At 32.8% G+C, this 19,051-nt stretch overlaps 1 protein-coding gene across 10 annotated transcripts in view; it reads right to left on the bottom strand.

Moving 5' to 3' along the window:
- The window catches only part of LOC143244829 (rho family-interacting cell polarization regulator 2-like), a 110,090-nt gene that overhangs the window by 30,407 nt on the left and 60,632 nt on the right, over positions 1–19,051 (bottom strand). For all 10 annotated transcript variants that reach the window (XM_076490215.1, XM_076490211.1, XM_076490209.1 and 7 more), the window contains exons 9-13: positions 17,999–18,168; positions 14,555–14,703; positions 13,677–13,818; positions 8,317–8,835; positions 348–463 (exon numbers count right to left, since the gene is read on the bottom strand). In XM_076490215.1, the coding sequence (XP_076346330.1) occupies positions 348–463; positions 8,317–8,835; positions 13,677–13,818; positions 14,555–14,703; positions 17,999–18,168 (1,096 nt within the window). The remainder of the gene's footprint in view (positions 1–347; positions 464–8,316; positions 8,836–13,676; positions 13,819–14,554; positions 14,704–17,998; positions 18,169–19,051) is intronic.

Below are 19,051 nucleotides of genomic sequence, written 5' to 3'. Positions count from 1 at the left end.
AATTCACTTAATTACAGATGATAGCCAGCCAACTGAAAACATTCACTACTTATTGTATGAATAAAGATTTTTTTTATTTGAATACTTGAATTACTTCCTCGCTCCAAGCTCATTTTATTTTCTATTTAGGATTTATGAAAACCTGCATAATACAGATATTTTTTCGTGATGGATATAGTGTACACCAATGTGCTACACTACAACTCTTCTTAAACGTTTCCATGTAAACAGTAATACTGAAAAGTACTTTTTGTTTGCATTATTCAAAACATAACACTTCCTCAAAAGCTCATAAATTTTGTTATGAGTTACATGTTAAATGCTATGTATGATTTATGATTTCTTACCTTTGATCTGAGTCACTATCCAGTGCTGAGTTCAAAAAATCAAAACATTCAAGGGCACTTTCAACAGACATACTGACTTTGGAATCTGCTGATCCCTTTTCACTGTGAACATCTTTCTGTAACAAGTCATACAAATATACATGTTTAACCTCTTTGCTTCGTTAACATGTCTCAAAACGTTCCATAGTTCAACAATCATGTTGATGAAAGAATTTTTTCATTTACTATGGATAAAACAATGGAAGGCATTAATATCAAGAAATAAACTTAAGATTTTCTTAAATTTATATAGTCACAAAGTCATAAAAGTAGAGCTGTTGCTTAAGTTATTTTATCAACTGAAGTTTACATGATAGATGAGAAATCCCAGGCTATGAAAGTTTCACAAACATCAACATGGTTATGAAGGCAGGAAAGAGTTGTTTGATTTAATGCAGTCTCTACATGCTTACCAATTTAATATTAAGCATGTACAGAATGTTTCCTAATTAGTTCACTGCAGTGGTGATATTCCTGGTTTAGAGAAATAATGACAAAATGGGTAAACAAAAGGATTGAAAACTTGACTTAATGGAATACTAACGTGAAACAAATGCACAGGAGAACAAGCAAATAGATCTGATTATACACAGCTAACCAATGTTTACTGTATATTACACATACATTTGTATTACACGTCTTTCATGTTGATAAAGCAAAATTAAAGTAAAACAGAACTTAAACGTTTAGGGTATGGATGAAAGATTAACACTATAAAAACTTCAACAGTAAGCCTTCATTCCTTTTGGACAGAAAAACCATTTTCTTCAAAGGTCAGAATTAATTTTGTGAAAACTGCTCCTTTAATGCACATTCTTTCTGAAGCTAACAAAACAGAAGACAGGTGCCTTTGTTCTAGGAGAAAGACAAGGTATTCCAAGGCCCATTAGGAGGATGGAAAAGTCCCTGTGAGACCAGGCACCTAGGGTGTCTGTTTTTCATCTTTCCTCTTTATCAAAGTAATTGATTAAATAACAGTGACTGTATAAGTAATAAATACAAATATTATAAATATTATCATTTGCTGCTTACAGTTAAAATATACATTGCCACAACTAACATTAGTCAGAATAGAAAGGTTCAGTGTATGAGAAAACAGTATGGTTGGTTATTTGGCGATTAATGGTGCAAAAAAAAAAAAAAATGTTATCTGTGCAAAACAATCAGTAAAAAGTTAAAAGTAAAATTACTAAATCATGTTAGAACAAAACAAAGTCCTATTTTTGAATTAAAAACTTAAATATAATTAAAACGACCAATAGCTCTTAAAATTTTGAAACAAAATTAAGGTGGAAAGTGTCATCACCAATGATACTGTCCAAAGTCAGGAGCAAACCCATGGTAAAAATGTCTAAAATGATGCATTTGCTCACTGTCATAATGATGGTGTGCAGCAGTGAAATGTGGGCTATTGTGACTTGAGTGCCACACAGACCACACATTAGTACATCAGTCCCAGATAAAAGAAGACGATGAGTTAAAACCAATGACCAATGAGTAACCTAGCCAGGACAACTTCCTCCTTACAATCCTTGGAGGAAGCAAGATGGCCAAAGAGCAACAGAAGATTTGATTTTGAAGAGTTTGTTGTCATGTTGCTTTCTCCAAGCTGACTGCAAACTAAAGCAGAACAGAGCCTTGAATACAGGACCATAGTCCAAGTATGGGGGCAAGCACAGCCATAACAGTACCAGAAAAGACAGACTTAGCTGCAGTGTCGGCAAGCTCCTTTCCACAAATAACAATGTGGCCTGGTATCCAGAAGAACTGGATAAACATGGATGATAAGGAAAAATGGGCCAGTAAAGAGCTAAGTGAATCAGTATAAATAGTACAGTTCATGTACTGCATAGCTTCTATGTGATCCAGGACAAAAGAAATGGTGTGGTTCAGCAGTGAACACAAACTGTAGAGGGGATCTTGTGTGTAACTATCTAACCACAACAAAGCATGGCAGAGCCCACAGAGATACTGATTTCAAATCATGAGATATAAATGGGAATGGAAACATGGTTTGAAAAAAAGTTTGCCAAATAGAAGGTACTTCCAATGGGAGTATCAACTTTCTGCAGATGACTCATAGAAAGGTCATTTGGTTGTGTAACAAGCCATGGAGGGATGAAATGATGAGTAGAGACAGCAATGTCATTGAAGGACAAACACAATTCAGCCCAATACTAAAAAGAACAATGATAAACCATCTATTCTGAAAAAAACACGACCCACTAAGGAAAGAAAACAAGCCCAGGTAGGATGCTGTGGTAAGGATTGAAGTTTTGAAGTGTTCAGTAAAGTCAGCTGCAAACAGCAAATATGTAGGGGAGGTTCATGAGAATCAGTGTACAAACTCTGCACTGAAGAGGTGTAGAAAGCTCCTGATGGTTAGCAGGGTCCAACATCTTCAAGACCCAAGTCCTGACAGTGCCATAAACCAGAGACCCATAGTCCAGTTTTGATCAATTGAGGGCACAATAAATTTTTAGCATAGAACATCAGTCTGCTTCCTAAAAGGTGGAAGAGATGCATACCTGCTTGATGTGTGGAATAAAGGTCAGCTTATGGTCAAAGTTTAGCCCAAAGAACTATGCTTCATGGACCATGGAAAGCACAGCTTCACCAACATGGAGTTTAGAATTGAGATGAATATCCTGTTAATGACAAAAGTGCATGCAAACAGTTTTAGAGAAAAGGTAAAACCATTTGTTGTGCTCCACTTCAGTAAACAAGTAAGGGCAGTCTGTAGCTGCTGCTCAATGACTGAAATGAAATATGGAAGTTGTCGACATAGAGCTTATTTGCAATGGTAGGATGAAGCTGTCCAGTGATGGAATTAATCTTTATACTAAAAAGTGAGATATCCAAGACAACTCTGAGGGACTTATAGGAAAGAACAGGAAAGTGTTGAACCCACATAGACTTGGAATCACCAGTCTATTAAAAATGTCAATAAAATGGGCTAATGGTCACACAATTCATGAGTGGAGGTCTTGCAAAATGTCATACTTCCATGTAGTCTTTCAAGATCAAAGAATACTAACATAAGATAATGCTTGATAAAAGCTTCTCTGATCAATGTTTCAAGTCAAATCAGGTGGTTCACAGTAGAGTGTAGATGTTAGAGTCCAAACTTGGCAGGTGAGTGAAAGTTGTTTGATTTGAGGAAACAAAAAAGATGAGCATTAACCAACATTTAAGATCTTACAGATATCTTGTCAAAGCAATTGGATGGTAGTATGTAGGTGTCTTGTGCTCTTTAGGCTTAGAAAAAAAGGGGGACAAAAGCCCAGCATCAAGCATTAGGAAAAGCATTCTCCTGCCAGATCCAGTTGAAAACCAAAGAATAGAAAGAGCTAGGAGATAGATTGTGCAGCATCTCATAGTGGACACCATAAAGTCTGATCAATGTGCCACCAGACTGATGAAGAACAAGCTTGAGTTCCACCAGTGTAAAGGGGCAATTATAATCATAGATGATCAGTGTAAAAGGAATGAGGGGATTACTCTGCTAGAGTCTTGGTGGCTAAGAAGGTGGGAGATGAAGCAGAAATGCTAGATACATGAGGAATGCTTTTGCCAAAAGTGTAGGCAATGCTCTGGGCATCAGCAACTTCTTGCCCATTGGAGAACAAGATCAAAACAGAGGTGGAAGTACTGCCCACTTACCTTCCAAATTTTGTCCCATACAACTTTGGACCTGGTGGAAGAAGAGACACTAGTTGTGAACTTAATCCAAGATTCATTTTGGCTTTGACATCTTACCTACCAAGCATTTGCACAAGTCTGCTGGAAAGTGACATGGTTTGAAAGTGTGGGATACCTACAAAATGTATCCCAGGCCTGTTTTTGAGCCTTCTGTGCCATGTGGTAGACAGGATTCCAACATGGATGAGGATAACATGGAAAATATGTTAAGGTTTTAGGAATAGACTGAGCAGAGGCTTGGACAATATAGTCAGTTACTGCTGCTACACAGTTGTCAATTTACAGCTTACAGACAATGTTAGTAGACAACTTCCAAGACAGCAGTGAAAGAGTGCCAGTTGGCCTGGTTCAGCTAATCTCCCTTAAAATGAAAAAAAAAAAAAAAGATCACTGGTCCATGGGTCACTGTCAACTCATCTAAAGAAACAAGAGAAAAGTGAAGGTGAGCAGATAGAGATATAAATAGCAGTAAAAGACTGACTAGGTGCATGAAAATGGGTAGAAGAAACAGTACTGAAAGAAAAAGGTTATAATCTGAGAGCATATGATCTACAGAATGACTCCACTCCAGGGAAATTATATCCATTAAAGTCCTCCAGGATTAAAAAGAAAAACAGCAACTGTTCAATGAGAGTATCAAGGACTGATTTATCATAGGTTTTTCCAAGAGACAGGTAGAGAGAACAAAAGTGATGGTATAACACAAGGAAACACTGATGACTGTGGCCTCCAAGAGTGTATCGAGTGGCAAAGACTGGGTAGGCACAACCTATCATTGCTGTACAAAGAAAACTGCTGAAAGGTGACTGTACTGGCAGGTTTCAGAAATGTTTCCTGTGAGGAAAGACACACATGATGGTAATAAATCAGTGTTTGATGTCATTCAAATCAGAATGCAAACCTCAACAGTTTCATTGTATCAAAGTGGCCATTTTTAATTGTGTGAAGATGAATTTGGAGGAGAGCTCTTCTTCATGATGACAAGAAACTCACTTGAAGTAAAAATGTATTTCAGTATGGCTGGAATTAACACATGGAGAGCCCTACTTTTTATGACCATGTTGTTTCTCTATCAGATCTATCAGCCTCCATGGATCCTGACCTGGGTCGAGTGGGCAGGTCTCTGTCAATACACAAAGATACAAAGATTCCAGTGACTGAGGGCATAAACAAATAATCATTATGCATCTCAGGGCCAAAGAAGAAGATGGACTAAAAGAAATGCCAGAAGCCAGAGCCAAAGAATGTGGACCCAGAAAGCACTGGTAAGAATAGGGGGAATAGATATAGGTGTTGATGTTGACCTCTCAACTCTCTTAACCATGGAGAGCAAAAGATTCTTCACATAGTTTGAAAATGACTGCCTGAGGCACAAAGATTTGCACTTCATCTGTAGCAGTGGAATGGGGTGCAGTAGCATATATTTGAGATGAAGAGGTGAACAATAACTTTCCAGTCTCAAGTTAAGAACCATTTTCAAATGCTGTAACTCTTTCCTCCACCCACCTACAGCAAAAACAAATGAAAGAGGGGTAAGAGCCACTACAACTAACACAATAAAGGTCCATTTTGCACTCTCAGGCATCACAGACCTTGCCATCGTAACAAACACACATCAAGGAACCGTGACATGGTGTCTTTAAATGATCAAACCTCTTACATCTGAAACATTCTGGAAGGTTAAGAATATATGACCATAACTTGCAAATTATATAACCTACTTTGATAGTATCAGGTGGATATGGTGACGTAAATGTGAAAATTAGGACACTGGTTGGCAGCATAATTCCATGTTTGTGAGTGGAGTGGCACCTCACTGCAGAAACCCCTTCAGCAGAGAAACCAGTAAAGGATCTCTGTCTAGAGGACGTTCTTCACATCCTTCTCAACAATTCCTCTTAATGAATTGAAAATATGGGTAGTAACATCAATGGGTATATCCCCATTCACTTTCAAATGCAAGAATTCACTGTTTTGGAATGAATGTTTCCACCAAGATGTCCCCAGAACATAGCTTTTTGATTGATTGTGGAGAGCCAGCAAGTTCCTCTAGTCTCTTCTGAAGAAAAAAAGACATATGCTCTAAATATTTGTCTGATAAAGAATTTAATATTTGAAAATGAGGTACAGGTATTGAAGAAGTTAAAGATTGCTATTCAAAATCTTCAAGGCATGGTCATTTACCTATGGTCTGTTTTGTTTATATTCTTATTTTGAGTTGGGGGATCAATAATAAAGAAAAATATTTCAGTGCCCACTAACCTCACACACCATAGAACCCTACAATAGGACATACTACAATGCCAAACAAAGACACTGCAGCAATGCCAGGGTTTCGTGAACACTGTACTTGAACACTAGCAAACAATGTCCACAACACCTGTTCAGAACATCCAACACTGGTACTCGATTGACCCTAGCCAAAGTAGCATGTCAGGGTTAAACCCTTTAACCACCAGGATCTTCTTCTCCCCCTGACAAGTCACCATGCACAACAAACACATGGTTGGATGTTTAGATTCATATATTCACTACACTGAACAAATATTAAACTTGGTGTACAAACCTTATTTTCTCTATTAATTTATTTAAAAGTTATTAAATCAGTTACTTTTATGACTTCCTTTCAGGCAGCAGTATGTTTGAGTGTATTTGTCAATTGTATGGTGATATAATTAATCCTTGAATCCTTAAAACATTTTAACACTTAAAAACTACTCTGAAAATGGGCTATTAGTAGTGACTTGAACATGTATTCAGTTTGCTTGTTAAATATACTATGAATATTAAATGCACAAACTAAAATACATATTAAACATATAGTGTCGTAAAATAATCTTAAAGCTTCATAGTTACTCACAAATTGTTGCATTTAATTAAGACAAACTAGCAACTAAAAACATCCACATTGATATTAATATTCCGTTATAAAAACTAACAGAAACAATAGGTTAGTAGGATATATATGCTATAGTAAACCTAACAAGATGGTATGTAATAATATATAACAATCATTCATCAGGGCCCATAACTCTCAGCAGCCCTGGGTAACTTTCAGTTGCAGATTGATGCAAAACACAATTCAACTATTTCATAAAATAGATATGTTTCTTGATTAGTCAAACTATTAAAAGTAGTACATCATTCTGCATTTTACACACTATTTTCACAGGGTTCAATGTGTTCAAATATTAGAGCTTAGAAAAATTTCAGAATTTTGTAGCTAAGGAATTCATAAACAGCAAAGAAATTTATATTTGCATTGCATACAGAGAAATGGGTGAAAACAAACAATTCCTTATGGAGCTACAATGATCTAACATTAAACAAATTTGGGTATAAACTACAGAACCTTCTGTTGAAATAAATGAAAAATCAACAGGTTTGACAGTGAAATTATTATTAAAAGTCAGAAAAATAACATGGCAACAAATAACAAATTAATATCATACGATAATTTTTATTTGAGAAAAAACATTTGTGTTGGCTCCATATATGTAGATAAAAGCTACAACAATAATAAAATACAATAACTTTCACTGATGATTCTTTTGTTTCAATTGTCTATGGTCCAATATAAGATGTAGTTAAAATTCAAGTTATATACTTAGTTGGAATATGATCAACGAACTTAAGAGTAAAAAGTTCATACAAAAAAACATCTGCATGTATGCTTTTCATATAAGAACAATCTCACTTTATGAACCTCAACTGCATTCTATTTGGAAAATTAAATCTAGTGCTGCAACAACTGCTGAATGTGGTGTTATAATTTATTATTCCTATTTCATTTGTTATTGTTTTTTTAATTTGACATGAACCTTGTTAAATACATACTCAATTGTTACTGACTTGTAGCTTATTTAGACAATGAGTTACTGATAAAGCAAATTATTCTCCCTGTAAAAACCCTATAGATGTTTATTGTTTCCTATGTATAGTTGTAATCAATTAAAAATGTTAACATTCACAGAATGGTTTCATGCAATCTATGAAAAGAAGGAATTATTTTAAGACCTAGTGAATAAAACAGATCAGAACCTTTTGATGCAATTTACTGTTTTTTAACAGTATGTATATTAGTATACAATCAATTATAATGCTGGCTTAAATATGTTTTACATTATGTGCAACAATAAAATTATAATACTGGCTATTTCCCAAATCAAAAACAAATATATTGGTATATTTCCAAGGAAAAACTAGCCTAAGTAATTAAAAGCCTTACTCTGAATATTCTCTCCATCTCTCCTATTGTCTGCTCTAACAGCAGTAGCTCTGGGTATTGTCCTTGAATTTTTTCTAGACACACTCCTAAGTTGCATATAATTGCATACAAGTTTCTATTGTTCAGATGGAACTCAACTGATGAGTTGCCTATACTGAAATGCTCAAGACTGTTTACACTCTGGATTCGTGGCTTTTGTTGTGAAGTTTTTGTCTCTACTACCTGTGTATGTTGTTGATTTGGTTCCTGAATTTGGCTAGATTGTAATGAGTTTGTTAGTGTAGAATTTATGACAGCTGTTGGTGATTGATAAAGTCTTCTGTCACCTATATTGTTACCAAGACTTCCAGTTTTGCATAGAAGAGATGAAGGGAAATGAACACTAGGTGGCAGGTCTACAAATTCAATTTCAGGTGTTGTAACAGTGGAACTTGGAACAGAAGCATAAGTGCAACCAAGCTCAACCCTTAAATCCTGCAGCATCTCTGTTTTATCTGATTGATGATGGAGAGTAGACCTCTGAAACATGTCATAAGCTATGGTCAATTCCATTTACTGTTTGATAATCCTGACATAACTAGTTCAATTTTTATACTAAAATGTTATAAAATAATTACAATTAAGTTACAAATAGCACAAGCATTATTTGTTCACAAAAATTAGAATCTCTAACAGGTCAGTTGTGCTGAATATAAAACAAAAATAAAGAGTACTAAAAAGGATAAGAATAGTGGATTTGATTATAATACTATAGTTCTAATAAGCAACACTAAGATTTTAGCATGAAACTTGTGCAGATGAAGGACTATGGAATGGAAGGAGAACAAAAGGAACAGACAGGGATGGTAATGAAAACATACACGAGGTTATGGTTATAGGTGATTCTTTGATACAGCACATGAATAGAATGATCTGGGGAAATATAGGGAGAAATAAATTAGATTGTCAAGTAGCAAGGGTACAGGATAGAATTAATAGAATAAGAACTACAGTAAAGGGGCTAGAATGGATGGTCTTTGTTATGCACATAAGGGCTAATGATACAGAAAGGGTAGGTCAGAGACCTGATAAAATTATTTAAAAAAAGGCCATTATAATTTGTCCAAAATATTATTACAGCATATTATGGGGATGAATTTACAAGTAGTTCACTGGTGTTGAATTCTAGGTTCAGTTTAATATGTAAGACAAGCAAATTAGCTGATTGGACTTGCAAGATTAGTTCAATAGGAAAACAAACCTATCAACTAGATAGAGTAAGGGGTAGCATTACATTAGGAATAGACAGTGTTGAGAGCTAGAATAAACTAAATAAAGAAAAATTAAGATATCAAGAAACATTATGTAAAAAACACAGTGAAGACTACCATATAAAAATTGATGATGAATTCTATAGTGAAAACAAATTTAGCTGTTAATGAGGCTGTGATTATGGAGTATTTTCATTTAGGGTAGATAGGGAAATACTACAGCTAAACCACAAGGGAGTAAGGTTTTTAGAAATTGTTCTGTACAGTACTTTTCACAAATTAATCACAGAACTTATTATGAAGAATACTTTTTAGAGTTATTGTTAAATTCTAATATGCGAGAGAGGTCCTGCCAATGAGATGTGGAGGCAACTGCCTATGGGGTTGGATGAATGAAACGTGGTTATGCCTTAAGGCATCTTAGACTACATCTTCATTTAATCATAAAAAGTATAGTTTTTGGCTTTATTTATGTACAAACATGTGATATACCAACAACGATTACAATAATAATTTGAGTCATAATCAATATATTTGTTACTTCATAGATTTACAAGATATTTGTTGTTACTTTATAAATGTTTTTACACTTATACTGTGAGCTGAAAATGGCTGCTGTTCCTTTTTTATGAGCTCATTGCTGTTCTAATTTACTATATTTTAAATAAGTTCATAAAAATGCTAAAAAGAGAAAGAAATGGGCCCTCGATGCTCCTGGTTGAAAGTGTGGAGGTTGGGAAGCAGTTAGGTGTAAGTGATAATTGCTCGATAAAGTTTAGTGTTTTTACTATATACAGGAGATTAGGAATGAGGTTATGGTTAGAAATTTAAATGGATTCGACAAGAGTTATCTGTTGCACATATTTAAACTGAAATAACTGGAAATAGTGATCAAATAAAGGTTCTTGTACCTATGCAGAAATTAAATTTCATGAGTTTTCCCACAACTTTTTTTTTTTTTTTTTTTTATAGAAATTCGAAGATTATTTCATGCGAAATGCATAAGAAACTGCACTTGGTAAAAAATACTATTTTTATTACTATTCTAGTAGTGTTCCAATGTAAAGAATTATTGCAAAACAAAAAATTCAACATATTTTAGCATTTCTTGTTTGATAGTTCTTATTTAATTTTCACTATGAAAGCCTTAGGAGATTTTCTTCTCTTCTAGTTTTCTTTCCTTTACAGCTTTCACAAAGTTCATCAGCTGATGAAAAGAGCTGTTTAATGTCAGATTATTTTGGAAATAATTTTGCTAGCTGAGTGTCAAATCAGCAATGCAAGCACTAGGCAAGTAGATTTATACAATTACTGGCTATACAACATGATGTTTGTACTTTACATATGCTAGTGTTTAAAAACCTGATTTTGCAATAAAGAAAGATGCCACTATTTTTGATGTCTTATAAATTCATGGACCATTTTATTTATGCCACTTACCTAATAAAAGATTATATTAACATTTTTACTGGCATGATTTATGTCATATATTATTACTTCAACAAATGTTGGATGCCAATTTATTGCTTTCTATAATTGAAATAAGCATATAAAAAGTATAAAGTGTAACAAGATGCAGCATTAGCACAAATGAGATCTAGACCTAACAAACACCGATATGCACATGAAATCTGCAACAGATAAAAGATTTAATGAAAAAGCTACAACTTATTGTTAGATCTATATCTATATCTGAACCTTGCAACTACAATTAAGCAAAGACTTCAAGTTGAAGTAAACTTCCTTCACATTTGTTACTTAGAAGTTAGCGTTAGACAACTGCCTATCGGTACAAGATAGTCTGCAAGAATATTAGCTGCCTTCATTGAAATACTTACATCTGATATTGATCACATTTTTCTGTTTAATCTATGAAACACTAGATTCAACGTTAGATATACTTAACATGACTGTTACATGTATAATTTGGTCAGCTTCTTGTACCACATGCACAGAGAATTAAGTTTAATCTTAACCAATTAGATCTTTAGCACTGTTAGGCATATATCTACCTGCCTCAGAGTTAGTCGGTTCCTATAGCTATATCAGTTTAATAATTATTACTATGTTATGAAACAGACCTAGAGATGAGATCTAGATATACTTAACACATTAGACTTAGATTCTAAAGTTAGCCACACTACTATTACCATATGATTGAAGATCTAGTGTGCTTAAAAACCCTATTAAGTAAAATATATCATGCAGAATTATAATTTCTTAATACAAATATTAATACTTTTATTATCATTAAATTATTTAAAAAAGGTTACTTACCTAGTTTAATCATGGATCCATCAGAATTGTTAAAATATGGTGATCGTGTTTTTAGATGCACTTAGCATGCCAGATGATAATACGCCCATACATGTATACCAAAACAGTTTGTTTGATCAATAACCGGTGTTTTCAAACCGTTTACTTATCTGCAAGCTTCATAAAAAAATTGTAGGTCAACTTGTTTAAATTTCAAATCTTCAATATATCTGTAATGCTTTCAGACTGGCAATGATTTTCAGAGATTAACAACTTAAGGATTTCTAGGACCATACGAATTTTGTCAAATTCGGAAAAATTTTAAAATCAAGTTCTTGAATGGTTAAGATAAGCATGTTCATTATTAAAAAAAATTTTCTACAAGCAAAAACCAGGTTGGCTCCCAAATGGTATAGGGGATAAAATTAAAGAAAAGCATTACAAATTTAAAAGGTTTGACTTTACTGCTTTGACAGAAGACTTGGTGAATTACAGAAGATCAAGATAGCGGGTCAAACACAGCATTAGAAAATTGCAAGTGTATATGAAAAATGAAAAACAAAAAATTTGGATAAAAACAAAATTAACAGTAGGGGATTCCTTTAAATAATTTAAAGGTAAGCAAACGTTATGATTGGAGGAGGATCTTTGAGGATGATAAAGAAAAGCTAGATGATTGACAGATGGCTAAGATATTAAACTATACTTTTTTTCTTCAATATTTTTAGTAATAAAGACTAAGTAACATTTCTCATCCTGAAAAGTTGCTAAATGGAAACAAGACTGATCACATTAACACTGAAATTGAGAAATTTACAGGATTACAAAGTACTGAACCATTTAATATTTTCCAATCAAAGGAGGTTAAGGACCGACCATGAAAGACAATTGCTGCCATTTTTGCAAGTCCTTAAATAGTAAGTGCTAGAAGACTGAAAGTCAACTAATATCATTTCTCTTTTAAAGAGAGTTGATAAAAAAATTATAAGCCTATTAGGTTTATATCAGTTGAGAGAAAAGTTTCTAAAAATGTGATAAAAGATGCTCTACAAAATAATTTACCTAAATTAAACATTTCAATGCATAGTAAACAGTTTCAGGGGAAATTTTACCGTACTATTCTTTTGATATTTCTACGAAGTTACTGCTTGTGTAGATGAGAGTCGGTGTATTGTGTTTGGTCTCGAGCTTTTTACATTAGGAAGGACATTAAATTGTTGGAAAGGATTCAAAGCAGGGCTACCAGGATGATACCTGGGATGGAAAGGTTGTCATGTAAGGAGAGGTTAAGATCTCTGGAATTGTTTTATCTTGAAAAAGTAGAGTTATAGTGTATCTGACTGAAGTGTTTAAGATTAACGAAAATTACAGTATTGGTGAATCGCCCTTATTTGCACGTAATGTTGAAAATGGTGGGACAGAGGAACAGAAATATAAATTTTGGTAGGTAGGAGCTATCTTTAGCTAAGACAGATTTAATTTTCTTACATAGTTAATTTTTTAGAATGGGTTACCTACAGAAGTGGTGGATGTAGGAAAATTAGTCGAGTTTAATGGAAAGCATGATAAAAATAAAACACTCAAACCCATTCTTTATTCTTCAAATATTTAAGTTTAGAGGATGAAACAATCCAGAGAAACTAACAGGTCCCTTACTGTCCTCAAATCTTAAATACATTTATGTATTCTTTCTTGGTAACTACTCAGAAATTTGGAAAGAATTATTGTGTCATTGTACACTTCAGATAATTTTCTGTTTAGTTTTCAACCATTAGAAATGCAACACCATGTCTTAACTTCAGTGTTGGTGTTGCTACTTTTCAATATCATAACAGTGAACTTCTGTAAGCTTACATTCAAACCTGGAGAACTGTTATATTCTTCTTCTAACAAAAATTGAGACAAGTTATGCTGCCTACTTGATGATGAACTTAACATATTTCCTACAGGAGGTAAAGGTTGTGAAACAATGTCTTCTGTACAAATATGCAGTGGGCTAAAATAAAACAGTAAATATATAAGTATCTAACTCTGTTTAAGAGCACCATTTAAATTCAAAACCATGCATATCAAAACTCATGAAAATATATAATTTGCACTCAACATAATTTCTTTCAGCAAAAACACACCCCTGAAAAAATGTAACAGACTTAAATATCCTCCAAAAATGCATCTGAACATAAATTGCATACATAATAAATACTAAAATGTTAAAACTACACAATTTTTTAAGATGGCACCAGGCTCATTGGGCAACTGTGTTTCAGTAGACTTTTCCTAATGATGGAGTCAACTGCTAAAATATTTAATAATCCAATGAACCTGCACAATAAATCATTGTGAAGTTTTAACATTTTGGTAGTTTTAGTATATGTAAAGCGATCTATTACTTAGATGTAATATAAAATGTTTTTGTTTTTTTTTCTAAAATTCTAATGAAAAATAGTCACATGGCTAATTACAATTTTTTACTTCCAATCAGGATCAAGGTTGTTTTTTCCTCTGCTTAATTAATCAAATACAAAAAAATGACAGATTATCAACATATTTTGTTGAGTTATGAATCACCATTCATAGCTATGAATAAAAAGAAAGCAGTTAAGAAAATGGGATCTTTATCATATTGGTATTTACAGATAAACTAGTTACTTTCCTTCAGTAAAATTGTTTAATTTTTTAAAATAGAAAAAACTAAAAAGATTTATTCTGTTATTGGCAAATAGCACACTTACTTCCATGTTACAACAACATTCAGTTTCAGTGATCCATTAGGATTAAGATTAACAGTCATGAGTTGAGGGTAAGCACTAAAAAGATCCTTTGTATCACAAAGTTTGTGGCCAAGAGTTTTATTCTTCCCAAAACCTTTCACTTCAACAGCCTGTAAAAAACACAAAAATTTTCAATAGGAATAAAATGTTTGAATCTTTTTTGCACAAGTTACAACTATGAATTATTTTAAAATTAAAAACAGCATCAAAACACCATGTTTTATGCAATGGTTTACTCAGTTTTTTTATTTAGTGTTTTAAACAAATTTCCTAAAAAGTTGTCATAATAAATACCATTGGATTTTCTCAAACATCACTAATGATAACACATACTATATATAATAGCTTAAATCGATGAGTAAACTCAATGCAGCAGCCATGAAAACTAAGTTTTCTTTCAGAGAAAAGATTCCAAAAATATTTGTCTGTTTTAAAAAGCATATAAAGCCTTTAGATACTTTTTAATGCATTATCAATAAACAGAGAAGGAAACTACCATATTTAAACCAATATTTACAATAAATGTAAATTATGACTAATATTTTTAACACCTAGGACGACAAAGTATACCTTATTGAATAACAGGTGTGGTATAAAAATCATATAAAGACTAAAAACATTTTCACAGGCCTATAATTTAACACACCATTTACTTTATATTAAAAAAAAACATTGTCAATTAACCAAGTTTGATATTTAACAAAATTCTATAAAGTAAACAATTCTAAATGAATAGGGGATATAAATTACAATATCTTATTACAAATTAAAACACCCCATTACTTACTGTTTTGTTTCAAATCTCCCATTGTGTAACAAGTAAACATGCAATGAAATGTGCCTCATTTGACTCTATTTCGACAATAAAAACAGGAATGTACCATACATTATTTCTCCAAGTTAATTATTATATAACTGCTCTTGAAATTCTTTTTTATTTGGTTTACATAGATGTAGAGAGTCACTCAATAAAACAACTCCACTTTCTTTGTTTAGAACATGCTGTGTGGATTAATGCATCTGCAGTTATGTTTTCTTACAGAAGGTAGCTTGTGAAGATTTAAGATAGATGGTTGTTTATCCTGTTGGCAAATTATTTCTCCACATCTATCAACAATTCCACATAAATATTTGCCTTTGTTTTGTCTTGTGTAGTATGTTATGATTTCGATTGTGTTCGTTAGCAATAAAGACTGCTGTTGGAAATCACCTGTGTTTGAGTTATTTCTTCACAACAAATTTAACAGAGTTTGGAAAGAAATAAACACTTTATAACCCAATATTCTTCTAACTTCCAGTAAGGTGGCCTTAACTAACTACATCATGGGAAATTTGTGCATCAAAAATACCACAATAGCAGAAGCAGGATTTTGTGTGCCTTAATCTTTCCAAAGACAGGGATGACAAATGATGTATATCTGAATGAAAACTAGACCAGCTGTAAAACAAAACAAAAAAAAAACTAAAAAAAATCCAGTTATTAAAAACAGAAAACGATAGTGACTAAATAATGCAAATTCAAAACTGACAGCCAACCAAGTGCAGTAATAATGTTGATGACAAGGAAAATCTTAAGGAAAATTCAGGTAATGATTCTGTTACATACTCTTAAGTGAAACAAAGTATGATCTAGGTTGTGAACACAATGTAAATGTTCTTTGCTACTATTGTAGATCTGGACATCCTACTTAATTAAGATCTGATAAAAACTGAATAACAGCTGATTTTTAGTAGAAATTAGTGGAGCTCCTTAAATAATTTGAGAGCAATTTTATTTACTATTTGTCCTGTAGGTCTGAGCAAAAAATTTTTTTTCAACAAATCGCCATTATTTTCATAGCTGAACATAATTGGTTTGTGCAAAATGTTTGCAGAAATGTAGAGTAAATGGTATGTTAAATGTGTATCAAATTTCACAAAGATGAAGTTTAAAAGATATATCTTAAATTTTTAAAAATTCCATAACATTTGGTGCAGAGAAGAAGACAAAGTAAATTAAAAGAACTTTAGTATCTCAAAGTTTTGACTGTACACATTTTACTGTAATTTTACATATGAGTTAGGCAAACTGGGAAGCAATAGAGATGAAAAGTTCATGGACAAAGAATTAAGTTACAGATAACTGATTATCACAATTGGTTGGTTCCTATAAGTAACTCATTTTGTGCTGCTTGTCTGAAGTTGTGTTTTTAGCTGCATAACATGCTACTATGTGCCTGGATGGTCTAATAAATTTTACAACTCAAATTTGCAAGCAGAGAAAGTTTGGGCAGAATAAGAGATGAGAACAAATGACAGCAAGCACTGTGAATATCAATAAATATTCAACAATACAATAGCTGACAGATATTACAGACTATTGTTTTCAACAAGAATAATGTACAGAGGGCTTGTATAGACAGGAAGATTAAAGTTTAATGACAGCTTCATGATCTTTGGAAACTGTGTTGTTTCCATTTGCAAGCTGCTGGAGGTGTGTTATGATGCTTAGGGGGGGAATTATATGCATCTTCTTATACTTTTTTATTCTTAACATGGTGAATGTTTTCACTACACAACCACCAACCATCATCATTCATGATTAGTTTGATAAGCATAAAATTGAGTTCTGCCATCTTCCCTGGCAACCAGAACTTCCCAAACTAAAAGCAACCAAGAATCCATAGAATATATCAGGTCATGCTATTATAGAATGTAGACTTGCTAAGTGTCCCAGTTTGGTGGGACAGTTCCTATTTTTCAGAAAAAAGTTTCATGCCCCAATGCATGGAATGAAAATCCTGATTTTGCTAGGAAATGATTAGAACTGGTACACACATGCTTTTGGTCTTTCACACAACCTGTCAGTGATGTACTACAGGCTGTAAGTGTGAAAGTTGTCTTTTACGTCTAATTATGGTTATTTTTTTTTTTAATCTTTGATAGGTTTTTACATGTCAAATATTCTGTAATATGGGTATTACAATTATCAAATATAAAAATACATCCAATCCTCAGAATGGTATGAATTTATCTATGCATCCATCCATCTATTTCTTTTTTACAATAGCTTAGTTTTCTGATTACCAAAGAAAACTAAAATATGGTATTAAACATATGATCATCACTATTCCCCTCTCCATCATTGCTGTTGGTGTCTGAGTAAACAAATACAAAATGGTGAAAAATCTTTAGCATGCAGTCTTTACTTTTGAGCCTGAAAGATTAAGTCATTACTGCTTGAGAAAATTGAATACAACATACTCTAGAAGCTAACTACACTATATGCCATGATATATACAGGCTGACACAGCAGTCCATCATATTATATTGAGGTTTCTTGTTTTTGCTTAGATTTTACAAGTACTAATGTTGGTATATATATAATTATTCACACACAAAACTATACAACTAACATTTTCTTACCTTAATAAACAATACTTCAGCAATGTGTGCTTTAAATATAACATTTTTGTTATCCCAAATTTGATTTTCATTCTTCAAGACCTTGCCTTTTGTTTTCCACTTTTGATGAGCATTCTTAATTGTGACTTCAAACATGTCTCCTGCACATAAACGTGCAAAGCCCTGTATACCTTTACAGAATATAATTTTACATTAGTAACAATTAGAAAAAACTTGGTAGCACATACTTTAGTATTAGTCTTCAAAAAAATGTAATAGCTGTTACTGTCACAGATTTAAAGAATTATTTTACATCAACACAATAAAACCTTCACTAAACAGATATTCCAGATTAGAGGTAAGTAACCTGTGACTACCATTAGTTGACAGGAGTTCGATTTTTCTCTGTGAACTCAGCAGATAGCTCATTTGGTCTATAAACAAGGGGGTGGGGTGGGGTGAAAGACCTAAGTATCCTCAAGATAACTTGACTGTAAGACATAAATGAAGCATGATAAAAAGGTTAATAATCCATTGGTATCACTATGTTTTGTTTCCAAGCTCAGTATAATTCCAAAAATAAAAATATTGTCTACATTTGTATAGTTTCATTGCACAGCTATGAAACCAATTAGAAACCAACAAATGTGTCAAACAACTACTGATCAAAGGATATTACTTTTACAAGTAATCTCTTTTTATAACACTGATTTCAACATTATTGATTATCAGCATTTGACACAAATTTTGTTAATAAGGTGGACAAATGTAAGAATCTAATGCATTCTGTCTACATATCATCTTTATCAATAGGTTATCATGGGCTTTCAACATTGTAAATCTGTTGAACAAAACACCTGTGATGATTTTTAGATACAAATAAAAAACATATTCAACTTAACATTCCTAATTTTGTACAACAATTTTTATACTAACATATTAACAGTTGGTTTCTCTCCCTTTCTTTTGTTGTAATTATATCCCCAATATTAACAGATTTAAACCTGCTCTAAAAGTTTCTTCACAACTAATAGTTAATTTTCATTGAAAAGAAGTTCAAAACTAAACATTATT

Source organism: Tachypleus tridentatus, chromosome 2 (genome assembly GCF_004210375.1).
Source record: "Tachypleus tridentatus isolate NWPU-2018 chromosome 2, ASM421037v1, whole genome shotgun sequence".
NCBI lineage: Eukaryota > Metazoa > Arthropoda > Merostomata > Xiphosura > Limulidae > Tachypleus > Tachypleus tridentatus.
This window is presented reverse-complemented; position numbering and strand designations above follow the sequence as displayed.